This window comes from Talpa occidentalis, unplaced genomic scaffold, assembly GCF_014898055.3.
Source record: "Talpa occidentalis isolate TD23 unplaced genomic scaffold, MPIMG_talOcc4v2.1 talOcc4.13, whole genome shotgun sequence".
Classification (NCBI taxonomy): Eukaryota; Metazoa; Chordata; class Mammalia; order Eulipotyphla; family Talpidae; genus Talpa; species Talpa occidentalis.
Genome location: NW_023601322.1, coordinates 90,704,150 through 90,723,203, shown reverse-complemented (window position 1 = coordinate 90,723,203; position 19,054 = coordinate 90,704,150). Strand labels below are relative to the sequence as shown.

The 19,054-nt window shown below is 36.9% G+C and overlaps 2 protein-coding genes across 3 annotated transcripts in view; one reads left to right on the top strand and one right to left on the bottom strand.

Moving 5' to 3' along the window:
• PRSS12 (serine protease 12) overlaps positions 1-3,713 on the bottom strand; it is a 111,366-nt gene extending 107,653 nt beyond the window's left edge. The window contains exon 1 of one of the 2 annotated variants that reach the window (XM_054694537.1): positions 3,570-3,713. In XM_054694537.1, the coding sequence (XP_054550512.1) occupies positions 3,570-3,593 (24 nt within the window). In that variant the 5' untranslated portion in view covers positions 3,594-3,713. Of the gene's footprint in view, positions 1-575; positions 794-3,569 lie in introns of those variants that run through there. The other variant, XM_054694536.1, reaches the window with a different exon arrangement.
• Positions 44-19,054, top strand: METTL14 (methyltransferase 14, N6-adenosine-methyltransferase subunit). The gene is made up of 11 exons (XM_037509530.2): positions 44-265; positions 3,670-3,758; positions 4,666-4,753; positions 5,835-5,915; positions 6,274-6,361; positions 8,513-8,603; positions 9,811-9,952; positions 10,279-10,371; positions 11,764-11,880; positions 12,920-13,130; positions 15,128-19,054. Exons 1-11 carry the CDS (start codon positions 200-202, stop codon positions 15,430-15,432), a joined length of 1,371 nt encoding a protein of 456 aa, XP_037365427.1. The 5' UTR covers positions 44-199; the 3' UTR covers positions 15,433-19,054.

Genomic DNA, 19,054 nt, shown 5'->3' with positions numbered 1-19,054 from the left:
CAGGGGAGGCGGGACTTCCGGGCTGGGCGAGCCACTTCCGGTCGCGCCGGAAATAGCGACTGAGGGATTGCATAAGAGATGCGCGCCGCCTGAACCTTTCGGCGAATCTTGCGTTCCGCCGACTCGGAAGACAAACTGGGCGGAGATTTCTCCGCGAGCTGCCAAGTTTTCGGGGGTAGTGGAAAACAAGAGTGGGGACATGGACAGTCGCCTGCAGGAGATCCGGGAGCGGCAGAAGCTACGGCGACAGCTCCTCGCGCAGCAGGTCCGCGGCCCAGGGAGGGATGACGAGTGCGCGTGCGCGGCCGGCCTCCTCTCCCCTGCCCTGCGCTGTCCCCTCCCCACCCGCCGCGGCCCCTGGGCTCGCTCGCCCTTCTTGTGCTCGGCGCCCGCGCCGCCCCGAATATTTCCCACTTTGTGGCGGGATCATGGTAGTTGTGCTAAACCAAACGCCAGGATGGGTATAAAGCCGCCTTGATGGGCTGCCCGCCCAGTGCCTGGCACAGGCTCCATGATGGGGTCCAAAGCTTTGGTCTTGGTAAAAGCCACCCCCGCCCTTTTGCCAGGAGAAGTACCTGTTTCATTCCTAGATTTTCTTCACTACTGAAATGGTTCTCTGTGTCTTGCCTCCTCTTGCAGTTAGCATCTAATTCTTGAGGTGGCTTCATTATGAAGGAGCTGCACTGTCTTTTGGGATCGTACTAAACATCATGTCATCGCAATGGAAATTTGGGGTTCCAGTTCTTGTGTGCTGCAGTCTACTGTCCGGTGGATGATAGAATCGTCGTCATACTTACTTAAGAAATAAGTAGGAGTATCTTAACATAATGAATAAAGAACAGGCAAGGGGTTAGGACACAACATAGGAAGCTGGACAGCCTTTGTAGCACGAGTTCTATCACTGGTCAGGGAGCTACCCACATGGTGCAGCAGACCTCGCCTGTCTCGCCCGCTGCTCCCCTCAGCAGTGTGCTTCAGCCAGTCTGCCTGTTCTGTTCCCCACTCCGTCTCTGGTAAATCCTCTCACCCCACACATCTCTGGCCTGTACCCCAGTTATTGTACATAAATAAATAAATATTAAAAAAAAAAAAAACAGGCTTCAGAGGTTAAGAACTGCCACAGACCATTCACTGCTAAAATTCGACCATAGTAGCTACAAACTCACAATTTATGCCTTTTTATTTAACTTGAACGTTTATTTCAAAAATCCTGTTTGCTTTCAGATGATACCAAATTGTCATAATTGTTGATATGGTATATTTAGTGCTACTGTAATAGAAAATCTAATGTTGACCTAATGCAGTTATTTCACAATTGTTTGAGAATGTTGGAACTTGAGAAGACAATTACATATGTAAGCAAAATCTTAATTTAAAGCACTTGTCTTGTAATATACTGTTTGCCAGTTTAGGCCCCAGGAGAAAATTCATTGGGTCATTCACATATTTGTTGAGCATCTGCTATGAGACAGACATTATTCTAACAAGGGACCATAGCTGTCAACAGGACAGAGTTCTCCTAAGGTGACTTACATTTCAGTGGGGAGAAGTAAGCAAAAGTGAGTTAATTAAAGTACACAAATAAAATAAGTGGAAGTTATGATAGAGGCTAGGAATCAATGTAAATTGGGAATGCACAATAGTAAAATCATTGACAGTTGTATTAAGTAATTTGATTTGAATATGGAAATGACCTTAAAAGGAGAATAATGGGAAGAGACTCCTTTTTCTAGATACAATGTTTGTAGAAGAGCCTGCTTTCAGGAAATAACTTGGACCCAGCTGAGATAAGAATAGGGAGGAGTCAGTGATGGGAAGAAGCTTAGAAAGCATTGAGCTGTGCCAAGTGTCTGTGTGTTTGACTAAAGGGAACAGAAGTCAGGGCAATTTATGGTCAGGAGCAGTTGATAGATTGGAAGAGACTTATCACTGGAGAAGACTTAGGGGAGTTGTGAGTGGGGAGACTAAAAGGACAGGGGTGATTAAAATCCAGCCTGGGGACTTGGCAGCTCTGATATTTTAGTGTGCCTTCTCCCCTCTCAACTGAGCTAAAATGATGACTTAATGCATCTTTCTTCATGTCCTTCCTGTGCTTAAAAGTACTAAATGGCTGCTCTTGGCCTATAAATCGCATTCTGCATTTCTTGGTCTGGCTTTGAAAGTTTTCCATGAACTAACCAATTGCACTTTTCTTAGTCAACCTTATCTCAACTGCTGATGTGTTTACATCTGTTCTATTTTGCAAACTTTCCCCAGTTGCCCACCAAAATTTGCATTGCCGTTTTTAAGGTATTTGCAAAATGTTCAGTGTTGTGCCTATAGTCTTTTTGTAAAGACTTGGCTCAACAAATATAATCTTAAGGGCCTACCCTGGTGGCACAGGTGGTTGAGTGCCGCACTGCGAAGCTGTCTGCAGCCTCTGCAGTGCTGGTTTGATCCTGGCCAACCGGTGAGGGTCCCACATGGCGCAGCAGACCTCTTTTGTCTCGCCTGCTGCTCCCCTCAGCAGTGTATTTCATCAGTCTGCCTGTTCTGTTCCCCACTCTGTCTCTGGTGAATCCTCTCACCCTCCCATGCGTCTGGTCTGTGCCCCAGCGCTTACATAAATAAATAAATAAATAAATCTTTAAAAAAAAAAAAAACTTAAAAAAAATGACAGCAGTGAATAAGTAAGGTATATGTGACCTAATGGTTGCAAAGTGTTTAGTGTAGTATCTACCGCATTGTAAACACTATATGTTAGCTGCTTTTTTTTTATTGCTACTACTTCTGAATTGTGTTTTATTATTTACTTTAAAAGTTGGAGATTGGCTTAAGTGTCTTAACTTTAAATATAACTCAAAGTGTAAAATGCTTTTCAGCTGTCAAAATCTTTTTTTTTTTTAAAGATTTATTTATTTATACATACAAGAACTGGGGTACAGGCCAGAGTTGTGGGGGTTGGGGGATTTACCAGAGACAGAGTGCAGAACAGAACAGGCAAATTGACTGAAATACACTGCTGAGGGGAGCAGCGGGCAAGTCAGGAGAGGTCTGCTGCGCCATGTGGGTAGCTCCCTGCCCGGGGATCGAATTTGTGCTACATTGGCTGCAGATAGCTTCATAGGTTGTGTCTTAACCCCTTGCACCACCAGGGAGACCCCAAAATATTTCTTTTTTTTTTTTTTTTTTTTTTTTTTTTATAGAGGCATGTTTATTTATTTATTTATTTGTTTGTTTGTTCTGTTTACACATGCACTGGGTACAGTCAGAAGCGCGGGAGGGTGAGAGAATTCACCAGAGCCAGAACAGGGAGCAGAGCAGGCAGAAGAACCGAAGTACACTGCTGAGGGGAGCAGCGGGCGGCAGGAGAGGTCTGCGCGCCATGTGGGACCCTCCTCCGGTGGCCGGGGAGCAGCCGGGGATCGAACCGGCACTGCAGAGGCTGAGGGCAGCTTCGCAACCCAGCGCTCAACCGCTGCGCCACCGGGGAGGCCCCCAAAATATTTCTTAATTAACTTGGTTTTATTCTCGGTATTACCATAGTGTCCTGCAAGCTGATTAATCCATCTGTTCACTGAGGTACTTACAGATTTTTTTTTAGTACTTGACATATTAAATGCTACTACAAATGACTGGAAAGTCTCTTCAATACTTTGTGATTTAATTTCTCCTTTTGTCTTTTCTCAGTTGGGAGCCGAAAATGCCGACAGCATTGGTGCTGTGTTAAATAGCAAAGATGAGCAGAGAGAAATTGCTGAAACAAGAGAAACGTGCAGGTCAGTTGAATTTTTTTTTCTTTTGATGACATGTCAATATTGTAAAAGAATCATTGTTTTAATAAATAATCTTAGGTATGAAGTGGCGTTGTTATGAAAAGCATCAAAATGAGAATTTCAGAAACACTCAATTTCATTTTTCATGAGTTACAATTTTTTTCTAGGTGCAGTTATTTCTCATTGATAAAATAGTTAGAAAACAGAATGTTAGAGGATGATTTACAATTCCATTTTAAAAATTCTTAGAGGGCCTTCCTGGTAGTGCAAGGGGTTAAGCACCGCACTATGAAGCAATGCAAAGCCTCTGCAGCACGAGTTCGATCTCCGGCTGGCCAGGGAGCTACCCACATGGCGCAGCAGACCTTTCCTGCCTTGCCCACTGCTCCCCTCAGCAGTGTATTTCAGTAGATCTGCCTGTTCTGTTCCCCACTCTGTCTCTGTTGGATCCTCTCACTCCCTGCATCTCTGGCCTGTACCAGAGCTCTTGTATGCATAAATAAATAAATCTTTAAAAAAAAATTCTTAGAAAATACTTACCCTAAAACTGCTCATTATTTAATCGTTCATAAAACATTTCAGATTTTTTTCAGTGTCCTAATTAATATGAACATCATCATTGTTCAAGACATATTAGAACAATACATAATCTAGAAGTTTCTTTTTGTCATATATCCCTGATAACAGCTTGTTTTCTCATTTGGTTACTTTCTCATAAAAATCAAATGTAGAATCATTAATTATATCGTATGACCTTTTTTTTTTTTGATGGTTTATAATAAGCTGGGTAAATAGATACTGTTAAGTCAGGAAAAGTTCTGTTTTTAGAACCAGTTATTTGATATTACTGCTAGATGTATTTGTACATCTTGCATATATTTGTGCATGATCCTATAGTTTTAATTTTTAGGGCTTCTTATGATACCTCTGCTCCAAATTCAAAACGGAAGTATCAAGATGAAGGAGAGACAGATGAAGACAAAATGGAAGAATATAAGGCAAGTAGAGAATGGGGCAATTTTATGGTCAAGACAAAAGAAAAAGAATTTGATGGACAGCTGAATTTTGAAGTATTTAAAGTAATTGTATGTGTATACTCAATTAAATTAAGATAATTCTATCCATTTCCTCATTTTAATCAAGAATTTTGTGAGATAAATTAGGTGATATGTACAAAGTTGTTAGCATAATGGCTGGTAAACACAAGGTAGTAACATTCTTCAATAAGGGTAAAGAAGTAAGTACATCAGAAATTTTGGGTAATTGGATCAGATTTTGAGAGATTATGACACCATATTTTTGACTTGTGTTATTCCATGTTAACAATATAAGGTGGTATAATTAAATTATCTTGAAAACTCATGTGTTATAGACAGCAATGTAGAATCATTTTTGAAAGAAGCCCAAGAAAAAGCCAACTTCTAAACTGGTCATTGCAATACTTTGTTGAAAAGAATATATTGTGGACAAAACCCGAATACTATCTCCATTTCTTCATGGTACTGGTTGTACAACTCTACTTAATAGAAAATGCTTTGTTTCAGTAAATCTCTAGGAAGTTTGATGATATAATTGTCTAATCTCATGAATATTATCTTGCATTCTGACTTGTGCTAAGATGTAACTTAAATATTTGTCATTATTTCAGACCGTATCCAATTTCTGATACACTTTTGACCTAGTAAAGCAGTAGTTTCATGTGATTATAAAAGCATAGTTTCATATGATTCATTCTGTTAGAATTAAAATTGCCACATTGGTGAGCTTATCTTTTGATTGAAAGTAAATTCAAATATTTATAGTAACAGTTGATATTAAAAATGCTAGGCAATTTGGTTAGCAAAATCAACCATTATTTATTTTTGATGAGAATGAAAAGGAAATTTTTATTTTGTTGTAAAAATAATCAAGTAGTAAGATCAAATGATGGGAAAGCAAAGACTTCAAGATTTGACTTCAATGGTAATTTGAAAATGCTGTCCTTCCTTGGGAAATAAAATATATTTTGCCTAAATAATCACGCTAGCATGAAATATTCCTCCTATGCATAATATATTTACTTCATCTTCCTTTTTCAAGGATGAACTTGAAATGCAACAGGAGGAAGAGAATTTGCCATATGAAGAAGAAATTTATAAAGATTCTAGTACTTTTCTTAAGGTAAATAATTTTCAAATCTTGAAACTTCACATTTCATCTCTGCCTGAAAAGATTTTAAATATGTTTTCAAGATATTTTCAGTTATTGAGTGATCACTATAATGAAATAAAGAATGTTATTTTAAAATAAAGTTATTTGTGAGCTATTCTTGTGATACTTGACTTTTGAGATCATGTTTTATTAACATCTGTGGCTACCGAAGAATACTACTATCATTTTAGTTAGGTTTTCAAATATTAGTAATTTTTTAATCTGTGAATCAACTTATGTTTTATATGGCCCTGTAACAAAAAACAAAGAGTTAATGTATCTGCCATCAGCGTGCACAACGTTAATTTAATTTTGGCTTTTTCTTTAGGGAACGCAGAGTTTAAATCCCCATAATGATTACTGCCAACATTTTGTAGATACTGGACATAGACCTCAAAATTTCATCAGGGATGTAGGTATGTCAGATTTGTTGGGAATATGCCACTGCTAACTCTTGGTAATATGCATTTTCTGGGTTAACTTTCTTACAAAATTTTTCCCCTGGCTTGGCTTCCCCATTCTGTCCTCAGTGCTTCTACTCTTCCCTCCTTTACCTTCCTTTTTTTTTTTTTCTTCCTTCTCCAGCGTGGTTCTAAACTCATTATTTTGCTTTCATTTATTCCTTCTTTGAGGCTTAACACAGAAAAATTTGTCCTAGAGATGGGTTGTATGGCACAGTACCTATAATCAGATCGTGTAGAAATAGATCACTGTTTCTGATAAATAATTTTCCTTGTCTTTAAAGAACTAATATTTCTTGCAAGGCAGTTCTACTGGCAAAAAATTCCCTCAAGTTTTGTGTGTCTAAAAAATCTATTTCTTTTTCAATTTTGGAAGATAATTTCAAAGTACAGAATTCTAAGTCACTTTTCTGTCAATGCTTTAAACATTCCACTTTACTCTTGTGTGCCTGTTTCCGAAAAGAAATGAGTATCTTTATTCTCCTAAATACAGTGTTCTTTTCCTCTGGTTTCTTTATAGATTTTTTTTTTTAAAATATTTGATTTTCTGTAGTTTGAAAATGATTTGCGTAGGTATAGTTTCTTTGGCATTTTTCCTGCTAATGTTCTCTGAGCTTTGTGTGCTTTGATGTGTGACATAAATTTGGGGAAATTCTCAGTCCTCATTGTTCTAAATATTTCATCTCGCCCTTTCCCTTTGTTTTTCACCTTCTGGTATTCCCATTATGTGTGTGTTACACTGTAGTTGGATGTTCTGAGTTTTTAGATATTCTGACTCTTGAGTTTTTGTTCTCTTTGCTTCTCAGCTTTGAAGGTTATTATTGAGATATCCTCAAGCTCAGAGATTATTTCCTTAATGGTGTTCAGTCTACTGATAAGCCTGTTACCCTACATTTTTAAAAAGTCGTAAGATAGGGCCTCCCCAGTGGCGCAGCGGTAGAGCGCTGGGTTGCGAAGCTGCCCGCGGCCTCTGCGGCGCTGGTCCAATCCCCAGCTGCTCCCCGGCCACCGGAGGAGGGTCCCACATGGCGTGTAGACCTCTCCTGCCTCCTGCTGCTCCCCTCAGCAGTGTACTTCGGTCCTTCTGCCTGCTCTGCTCCCTGCTCTGGCTCTGGTGAATTCTCTCACCCTCCTGCGCTTCTGACTGTACCCAGTGCATGTATAAACAAAACAAATAAATAAATAAATAAAAACATGCCTCTATTAAAAAAAAAAAAAAAGTCGTAAGATAATTCATGTACCTTCTGGTTCACCCATTGAAAGACTGTAGCTCCAGCTTTTCTTTGTATGCACAAGTTAATGCAACTGCGACCACAATCTGATTTTGGAACATTTTCACCTCCTCTAAATAAACTGTGTCTATTGGTAATCAGTTACCATACCTGCCCCTCATCCGATACCTTAATTTAGGCATCTACATGGGTAAGAGTGTATTAACTGCAGAACACAGGCTTGACATTTGCCCTTCAGCTACCTGTCTGCCCCAGCCTTCAGTAACCACTAATTGACTTCCTGTCTCTATTGATTTCCTTATTATAGAATTGCATGTAAGTAGAATCATAACGTGGTATTTCAGCACTAGCTTCTTTCTCTTAGCATAATGTTTTAAAGGATCCTTGATGCTATAGCATGTATTGTCCCCTCCTTCACCTAATCATAAGGAAGAAAGGAAATAATCATTTTTTTCCACTTTGTATAATTATCCAAGAAACTAAGTAATTATCACAGCATTATCACAAGATTCTTTAAGAGAAGTGATGTTATTTATAACTAAAAGAAAGGGAAGAAACTCAGTCGTTGCTAATTTTCCTGAGACTAGAAAGGTTAGATTTGATGCTACTAATAGTTATTTATTTACTAGAATAAATGAAAAATGTATAATTTATTGACTTGAACCACCATTTAAAACCTCTGAATTTTTGCTAGCATATGTGGTTAGGGTCATGAAATAGGAAATGTGTATGTGAAATGTTTAAAAATACTCCAAGATTGCCTTTTTGAAAAGGTATGATAATAAAGTAGTGTGTAGGAGCTCATACCTTTTGAGTTCACTGACAATAACTTCAGTTGTACTAAAATTTGGAATTTGCTTATTTTCCCCTTCAGGTTTGGCAGACAGATTTGAAGAATACCCTAAACTGAGGGAACTCATCAGGCTAAAGGATGAGTTAATAGCTAAATCTAACACTCCTCCTATGTAAGTGATTTTTTTGCAATGACTTTTGTTCCCAACTGAGGTTTAAAATACTCTTTATTCTGTAATCTTTCTGTTAAAAAAGTATTTGCACTTGTAAAGGTTAACACGCTATTTTTTCTTTAAAATAAATTAATGTGAAGCTCTAATGGCAGGTATACCAGGTTATGTAATCGTTTTCACTTTTCTCGTTTGCTTCAAGTTTCTTTATATTTATATTTTTTTAGAAAATATAGATAAAAAGATGATGGAAACTTTTTCTATCATTATAAAAGACGCCATCTTCATTTTCATTAAAAGAGATGTACTAAAAACGTGACTGTATTTTGAAGTGACCAAAAAAAGACTTAAATGAAGAAGAAGAAAATAAAAATTAAGTTTGACTCAGCATCTACAGATACTTTTCTGAACATTTTAGAATACTGTAGATAATTCATTTTAACTTTTGCTAAATGGACTAATTTTCTTCAAAAATGTATATAAGGTCTTTGATATTAGAGGATGTTTATTTCACATTTAGCTTACTTTGAACATTGTAGACATTTGACAATTTGCTAAAATGTATCCTGTTAATGATTAGAAGAACCACAAAGAAGTCTGTGTATGTGGGGAAAAATATTAGCAGACGCTAATATTTATCCTATTTAAAAATACCCTTACATCTAAAATGCATTCATGCTATGTGGACATAACCTCATAGTTAAAACTAGTGGTAATTTGTATTAGATAGCCGGAAAGAAATGCTAATATGAACGATTTTACTAATGAACAAACTAATAAATGAAAATTACATCCATCTTTAGAAACTTTTTAAGAGAGAGACATTTAAAACTTACAAATAGCTTTTTGAAATTAAACAATTGAGGAAAAAAAGTAACGTATTTCTTAGATAACTAGTTGATAACAGGTGGGGACTCACAGACTCACATTTGAGTATGGATATGTAATATAAAAGTGAGAAGTTTATATTCTGAATGTCTTTGGGGGGCAGTGACTTTACTTTGTAGTTCTATCCATGTCCTAGGTAAGAGCAATGGTAGATGGTTTACTGTCTGTACTGAAGAATGATTCCATCCATAAAAAGGTATTCAGTAATCAGCTCGAGATTACTTCATACATAGCATTTAGTGACATTTTAGAAATTTCTTTCATCACTATCTTTAAGGTATTTGAAAATATCCTACTTGCTTTCTGTGCTTCAATCAAACAGGTACTTACAAGCAGATATAGAAGCCTTTGACATCAGAGAACTAACACCCAAGTTTGATGTGATTCTTCTGGAACCCCCATTAGAAGAGTATTACAGAGAGACTGGCATCACTGCTAATGAAAAATGCTGGACTTGGGATGATGTATGATGAAACTTTTCTACTTTGTCATGAGTTACTTATTTTTGAAATGATTTTATATTTACTTGACAAAGTAAGGTTTTGGATATCATCCGTATTTTTTTTTAGGATCATAAATATAGATTTATAGCATGTTTTGTGACTGAAAGTATAAGGTATATTAATAAATATTACAGTATATTTATATATTTTCTAGTATATTTCCCAATGAAAATAAGTACATTTAAAGAATACATCTACTTGAAAATCCTGATAAATCTCAGTGGTTGTTCTTTTAGGATGAATGCGAAATAACAACTTGTTTTGCAATATTGTTTGGTTTCTTACAGATCATGAAGTTAGAAATTGATGAGATTGCAGCTCCTCGATCTTTTATTTTTCTTTGGTGTGGTTCTGGGGAGGGACTGGACCTTGGAAGAGTGGTAAGGTGGTGTTTTATTAAAAGTGGATGTTTAAATTTATTTTTAAAGATTTATTTATTTATTTATACGAACACTGGGTACAGTCAGAAGCCCAGGAGAGTGAGAGAATTCACCAGAGCCACAGTGGGGAACAGAACAGGCAGACTGATGAAATACACTCCTGAGGGGAACAGAGGGCGCGGCAGAAGAGGTCTGTTGCGCCATGTGGGACCCTCGCTGGCGGCCGGGGATCGAACCGGCACTGCAGAGGCTACGGGCAGCTTCACAGCCCAGCGGTCAACCACTGCGCCACCGGGGAGGCCAAATTTATTTTTAAAAACTATAATACGTTGCATAAGGAATTGAAGATTAATGTTATTTTTGTTCTTCATTTCTAGAATACTAAAATATTCAGAGGAAAAGAAAGTTCAGGAGATCATCCCTCATAGTTAACTAGTACTAGGCATGAATAAATCAAAATAATAGTTTATTGGAAGGAACTACAGGAAGAAGAGCAGTTTAGAGATTTGAAACTACATTACAGTTCAGAAACACTTCTTTGTGCCATTTACTGCTCTTTATGGGTAACTAAAACATATTCTTCTGAACTGCATTAATTGCTGAGTTCCAAGTGGAAACCAAATGAAGTTGGAAAAATAACCCAGCATCTAGAACACATTGAATGACTGAAAGTGTAAAAGGCATTACAACACCTCAGTTTATTTGAGGTACTTTACTTTAGTTCAGAACTCTTTTTTACTAGAGTATTTTGGATTTCTAAGTGTTAACAAAATCACACATGCCTTTTATCCATTAGGTGTGTGGGTATCAGTAGTATTCAGTTTGGGGCTCATTTCTGCTGTCCAAATGCAGTAAAGAAAGTTTTCCTCAATAAAGATACATGTAACAGTCTTCAATGTTTGAATTTTTTGAGGTTTTTAGTATTAAATACATAACAATAACAATTTTTTTTTTTTTTTAGTTATTAGAGTGTTTTCAGTAATTTTCAGCCTTGTCCCTAGCTTGATAGTTGAAGTGGCAGGAATCAAATTATCTTGTGGAGCTATTTTATAATTAAAGAGGGTCTGAGTGTTTTCTTCTCATTTTAAAATCTACTTTGTATTGAAGGCAATAAAAGGTATTATTTCAGTATTATTGTGAGTATTACATAACACTGTGTAGTAATATCAACCACTTATTAACATCCAACACACACACACATTTGTCCTGTATCATGGCTAGATATTTAAAGGCTAGTATTTCTTTTTTTTCTATTTCTACACTAAAAATTACTGAAAGATACTCGAATTTGTTGTCTCAGACCTCTAGGAAGTTTTTTGATGCTGGTTGGTTATTATAAGCATCATTTTATTTCTTTTAGCTAAGGATCTCTTTTTTTTTAATTCTTTCTAGTGTTTACGCAAGTGGGGTTACAGAAGATGTGAAGATATTTGTTGGATAAAAACCAATAAAAACAATCCTGGAAAGACTAAGACTTTAGATCCAAAAGCTGTCTTCCAGAGAACAAAGGTATTGCCTTTACTATTTTGTTTTGTTTTCTTTTCTCTCAAGGTTTTCCAAATCACAGTATATTGTTTTAATTGGTTTTGGTGGAAATGCTCTTTTCCTGGACTTGTAAAAATGGCAATGAGTATGTTTACATAAAAAATCATTTTAGAGTGCTTTATTCACAGGGTTAGGCAGCCCCCACGATGCTGTAAAAGGAAATATATATGCCTGTGTGTCCTAAACTGCTATAGTTCAAATACAGGCTCTCAATACCCTTGCTCCCCCAGAATTTTTCCTTTCGCTAGATCCAGAAAAAAAAAGTTGAGGGCAAAACTTGTAGCTGCTTAACTTAGAGGCATTTCTTTTCTTTTGTTCTATTTGCTATGTTAGAATCTATACTAAGAACCCCTGAGAACCTCTACTATTCTGCTGTCCAGCAAGTCTCAGATTGAAACAGTGTGTCCTCAGTCTTTCACTCTTTAGAATTAAAGAGTGTGAGGTTCTTTTGGGGAATGGAAAATTCTTTTGAAGGGAAAGTATGCCATCCTTGCCGTTATTGGTTCGTGGAGTCCAGTGAAAGATCAGACTCATTTAATCTATACGCCCTTCCATCCAGATTAAATACAGGTCAGAAAACCAAAGCAAAATTGTTTCATTTTCACACTTATTTATGTTGTGTAAACAACACTAATATTTTTGATCTTGGATCATATGAGATATTCTTAATAATAATAATGCCATTTTAAGATGTCAAAATCAAGTGCCTTGTTTCCGTAACAGATGAAAACAAGTTTCTGTTGAGTGCAGAGGACAAGATTTTGATCACTGACTGTTCTAAAATGTGATGACTCTAAATTTAATATCCTCATGTCTAGCTTCCCTGGCAGTCTTTCCACATCCAGGGATCTAGGTTTTCCTATTCTGTTTGTGCCCAGTATCCCAAGGATCCAGAGAAAAGAGGATTGTTTTGGAATTGGTGGCTACAGAAATGAAAATGTTACAAGATAGGACTGGTGATGAAAAGAGACTAGTTTCCTGCTCTGCTTTTACTGTCCCATAGGAGCACTGCCTCATGGGGATCAAGGGGACTGTTAAGCGCAGCACAGACGGAGACTTCATTCATGCTAATGTGGACATTGACTTGATTATCACAGAAGAACCTGAAATCGGCAATATAGAAAAACCTGTTGAAATTTTTCATATAATTGAACATTTCTGTCTTGGTAGAAGACGCCTTCATCTGTTTGGAAGAGATAGTACAATTCGACCAGGTAAGACATCAGAAAAAATGGAAAAAAAAAAAACTTTATGGTTTCTTGAAATATGGGTGTCAAAATAGCACACACTGCGCTATGAAATAAAATTGTTAAGGTGTCTGATTCCTCTTTTTGCTGTACTTCACATTCGCCAAGCTCATTCTTCTCACTGCTATTCCATGGGTGAATTGTATACCATATGGTTTGGCTTTAGAAAAAATGTTTTTTTTCCCTTAACAGTGTGTCATTCAATAAAGAATTGCTTGTTATTTTGTTACTACTTTTTGGCTTATTTTGGTCAAATAATAGACTAAGATTTCACTCCTTTGTAATTTGTTGAGGTTTGCTTTTGATACAATTTAGATAACCATTTCAAGTCTAAAGAAATATATGTTGTTTTTATTGTAGGTTTATTGTATTTATTATGTGTTGTTTATATCTGCCATATCTTTACTAATTTTTTAAACTCTTCTGTAAGAAAGGTCTTTTGAAATCTGTTGTCCTTAGGACTTGTGATTTGTTTAGTTGTCAGTTTTGTATATATCTCTGACATTCTGTGGTCAGGTATTTAAAAATGTGTAATTTTTATGCCTTCCTAGCATCATAATATGAAATATCCTCCTTTATCTAGTGTTTCTTACCTTAAAATTCACTTCAACTAATGTTACTGTAACAGCTTTCTTTTGATTTGTGTTTATGTGGCTTTTTATTTCCATCCTACTACTTTCAATCTGCCTTATCTTGTGTACAAACACATGGCTGTTTTCCATCAAGCTTATCTGATTGAATTGTATAGTCAGTTTGTATTCTAATTCCTGATATATTTGGGCAAAAATTACTATCTGCTCTTTGCTTTACATTAGTATTACCCTACTCCTTTTTTTTTTGGACAGCTTAAATACTTTTTTTCTATTTTTCCTTTTATTAGCTTGTTAGATGTTCTTTTATTGCTTTTTCAGTAGTTATCTTAAAAATTACAGCATGCATCCTTTAATTATTAATGTCTAAATTAAAACAGCATACTGATTTTAAACAGTGGGAATGCTGTGATTTAAATGTCATTTCCTTGATTTTTTAATCTTTTTCTCAGTGCACATATGGTTTATGCTTGTCATTCTATGCACTGTGTAGATACAGCTTTGAGTGAACTTTGAGTTGTTAGACTTCCTCTCACCATATATTCAAACACCTTGCCTAGAAGTTTTGTGGGTGATTTTATTGCCTTATCAAAGTAAAAATATTTCAGCAGCACAGCTTACAACAAGCAAATGTTTGCTCTTCAGATTGTGGCTCTGAGGTTTGAGGAAATAAACTGTTTTTTCTTGTCCATCATTAACCTGTCCTACTCCATAATAACTCCTGAAACTGGGAACTGTCTCTAGTGACAACTGCTGTTTAAAGGAGGTGGAAAACGTCAAAGAAAAAGCAAAATAACTATTTGAGTTTTGCTGCGAGTAAAAGCAAACATCAAAATATCAAAAAGATTATAGTGAACTACTGTGTCGTGTCTCTTGCAGTTACTCTGCAAAGATTCATATTGTGAAACTTGTTTTTGTAAGAGTCACCGGGGCATGACAGAGACTGTGTTAGCTGTTTTCATTAAATCTTTAAATGCAATTGCTCCTTACCCCTTAATGTTGTGTGTATGTTGTACTTGACACCACAAACCTGCCAAAAGTCAATCTTGAGGAGAGCAATTAAAAATCTCAGACTGAATTGTCCATGAGCCCATGAGGTATGGAAGCTGCTCTTTGATCTAGAGGTTCTTCTCTACCAATCAGGGTGTCCACTAGGTGATAAATAACAGGCTCCGTATGATATACCTATTATTAATATTTTATATTAAAGTCCTATTGTCTCTGTACTGTTAGGTAAAAATCAATGTTTTACAACAATGAACATTTGTGAAGGTTATATAAAATCTATTAAATTCTCATTATACAGAAATGTTTGCTACCTTTTCTACATTTTGAAGGACCAAAAGGATCATTTTTTTTCCCTCTTCATTTCAGGCTGGCTCACAGTTGGCCCAACTCTTACCAATAGCAACTACAATGCAGAAACCTACGCATCCTACTTCAGTGCCCCTAATTCCTATTTGACTGGGTGTACAGAAGAAATTGAGAGACTTCGACCAAAATCACCTCCTCCCAAATCTAAATCTGATCGCGGAGGTGGAGCTCCCAGAGGTGGAGGAAGAGGAGGAACTTCTGCTGGCCGGGGACGAGAAAGAAATCGATCAAACTTCCGGGGGGAAAGAGGTGGCTTTAGGGGGGGTCGTGGAGGAGCACACAGAGGTGGCTTTCCACCCCGATAATTTTGTCAGACGCTGATCCTTTTAATGCCCTGCTACCTTCTTGTAGTTTTAATTTCAGTTGGGAGACAATTACTTTAGAACTCCGTTCCAGCTGACATTTTGCTTTAATTTCTCAAGGCTGCAGGAGTATCTTAGCCAACCTCCTAGGCAGTTGTCACACACACTAATTTAGTCCAAGATAAAAAAGTCGCCCTACCTTTAGTCATGTGCATGTAACCGACCAGGATGGAACACCATGGACACCTTTACTTTCAGAGCTTGAAGTTATTCTGACAGGTTCCAACTAATTATAAAGGTTTTTGCCTTTTAGTACTAGTTGAAATGAACAGTGAAAAAAATCTGTTGCATCTCACTAGTGCTTATGGTCATGGATAACGGGGTCTTGCCACTGCTGTCACAGCAAATGGGAAGCTATTTGGGAGTCTGGATAGAATGAACTTAGGACAGATGGTAAGTTCTGTCAGAGTTTTAACAGCTCCTTAATGAAATGGTAAAAAGACTTATTTTTCTTTTTAAAGAAATTGTAAAGTCAGATATAATTTGACTACAGAAGAAAATGAGAGGCTTTGAACAAAATCGGCTCCACCTACATCTAAATCTGTGAGGGGAGGTAGAGCTTATAGGGGTGAAGGAAGAGGTAGGCACCTTAAGAAGAGAAAGTGCATCATTATCTCAGTTGCGTACCTGCAGGTGACTCTTAATCATGCTTCCTAAGAAGCAGAAGAGGACAAATATCCATGTGGTAGAACTTTGGTGTAGTCTTGACCTTGGATTCACCTTCCAAGCAGTTTTATATTCCTTAGCAAAATAAGAGAAAGAAGGCACCAACAGAGACACCTGCTTATTAGGTGTGTGGTTTCAGCATTTCAGGGAATAAAGTACTGTGGATGAGGAAATGCAAACACCTTTAAACTTGTCATGGAAGAAGTTCAATATAAAAACAGTTATGGAAAACCCTCAGCAAGACAGCTTAGAAATGGAACTGTGGTCACCTCTTGCTGAAGTCATATGATGTGATGTGTTTAAGGAACTGGCTTTGCAGCTCAGTTGTATGAGACTATACTGTCATTTCTCTTTCTATAACTCATGTAATTGAAAATTTGTTGAATGAGATACCATTGCTCTTGATAAATATATTTTTTTTATTTTGTGTATAATTTTTCTACTGAAACTTCTGGAATTTGGAATTTGAAAGCATGTTTTCTGCAAGTGGAATTGCTATTGCTACCAAATGAAAAAGGCTGAACTAAGATCAGATTCATTGTTTGGCCTGGGATGCAGCTTAGTAGTTAATTCTGTGCCTTTTGTTGGCTCATATTAACGCATAAAATGAGATTATATTATATCCATTAAGGACTGAATTAAAGAAATAGAGTTGAGATCCTTATAAACCTGATGAATTTAACTTGCTTAAGCTGTTCTTCCTAGTATAGATGGCATTTGACCATGACGAGTCTGACACATGACCATCATGTGGCATACATCTGACCATCCCACAGCATCGTATGACTGTCAGGACACACGTGACTGTTGTAGGACCACCATGTGACATACATGTGACCACCACAAGTTTAGTGTAGGGCATGAATTCTGTGTGTTATGGCCATCATGTGTAGGCGTACGTGTGGTGTGTGTGATCTGTAACATGCCATTTCTGGTGCAGGTACTGTCATTTATGATGTGTCATGTTGTGCATGTCATTTGTGATGTGGGTACCATAGCACTTCCTTCTGTGATGACTACCACAAACACTTGAGTGTACCTGATGTCATTCAGTGCAAGTGCAGCATTCATGACGTGTGTGAGTCGTTAATAGGTATCATTTGTGGTGTGTGGCATGTTTCACGGGTTATGTCATGTTTCATTTATGTCAAACTAGTTTGTGGAGTCCAGCCTTCCTGGGGTCTGATTTGGCAGCTGGACCTTATGGCCAAAGTTGTCAAGGATCAATACTGTAGCCACAGGGACTGTTCTGATAGTACTGTGGATAGAGGTCACCTTTGAATCTAAAAGTCAAATGTGAAACCTAAACTGCATCTCTCCCTTTTCTGAAGCCCTGCATGAGGACATAGTTTCATTTTCAGCTAACGGAGCTGTAACAGTGACATGCTTGGGAGTCAGTGTGCTGGCCTTGGCTGAGATTCTTGGGGCTATTATTCAGAATGATTCCTTTTCATGTCTTCTAAAATACTTTAATCTCTTAATTGCTAAATTACAACATTTTGATTAGTTACAGCAGCTAATTTTAAAACCTGTACTGTTTTATCCCGAATTTAAGAGCATAGAATGTAGTCTTTGAAGTAGAGTTCCAGATTTTCCTCATTTGTTTTATATAATCTTTATTAATTTGACAAAATGATGGCCCAGTGGGGACTCATTCTGAATAGTAGTCTTTGATCTAAATGTGTCTTATATTTTTATGAGCTATTAAAAACACAAACCTTTACATAAAAGCCTTTTTTTTAGAACAGTCCTGTAATCTTGGGGTTCATGTGAGATTTTTTACATTATTATCTTTGATGTTTGTTTGGTGGTAGGGAGTGAACTTTAGCTTGGCTCTCAAAAATATATGTAGTTTGCTTTGAAGTTGTAAATTTTAGGACTTCCTAGAAGGTTAGAACATTTATTCAGCCAACTGAGCCCACAGAAGACTCTCTTTCTGGAAAAGTCATATTGCTTATCTCAAGGTTTCCATTATTTACTCAAATATAAAGATGTCTAGCTACAATGCAGCAAAAATTCCCTCATTTAATCTAGATGATTATTTTCTAGTAAACCCTTTCCCCAGTATTAGATAAAAGATTAAAATGACCAGTCTAAGTATATGTTAACAGTTCTTACCTCTTTTACTGGAGTGGCTAAGAAAGCTAGGATAAGCTAAATTTTATCAAAAATACTTCTTGAGAATCTATAAGTCAAGAGTGTAAGAAGCATACAGGAACCAAGCATGTAATCCAAATAGTGGAAGCAAACCATGAGCTTTTTTCATAGTGGAATAATGGTCTTTCTGGCGAGCTTTGTTTGCATATTAAACATGGTAATAATTCATTTACTTCCCATTCCCCTCATCTGTGCTGTTTGCCCACTTTGGTGGGTTTTCTAAATTCCTCTCTAGAAGAGAGGAACAGCACAAAACACCTTAATAAACAGCCACCGATTCTATTCTGTTAGGTTGATTCAGATTCTGTTAGGTTGATTTTAAAAACCAGACTTCTTTGCGCACTAGTTTACTGTTTCAAATTTCTATTGGCTAGATCTGATTCACCGAACTCATAAGTGCACTACCCTTTTTCCTAAGGCATATTGGGTCCTAGAATATCAATGTAGTAACCATACTCTAAACCTCCTTATAAACACCAATAGTAAGTATTTAAAGATATTTTCATGGACCCCACTAATACTTCAATTTGAGGGAAAACTGACTTAAGTCTTATATAAAAGATTTCAAGGTAAATTCTTATTGTAAAAATGTCACATTTATAACTGGTAACATTATTAAGGCTTACCCCTAAAAATCCTCTGCAGTCATTATTCTAACAATAGAGACTGACTGGACTAGTCACTTTGCCTCCTCCCCAAGTTTGTTCTCTACGTGATTTAAAGCTGGATTTCCATGTGTTCA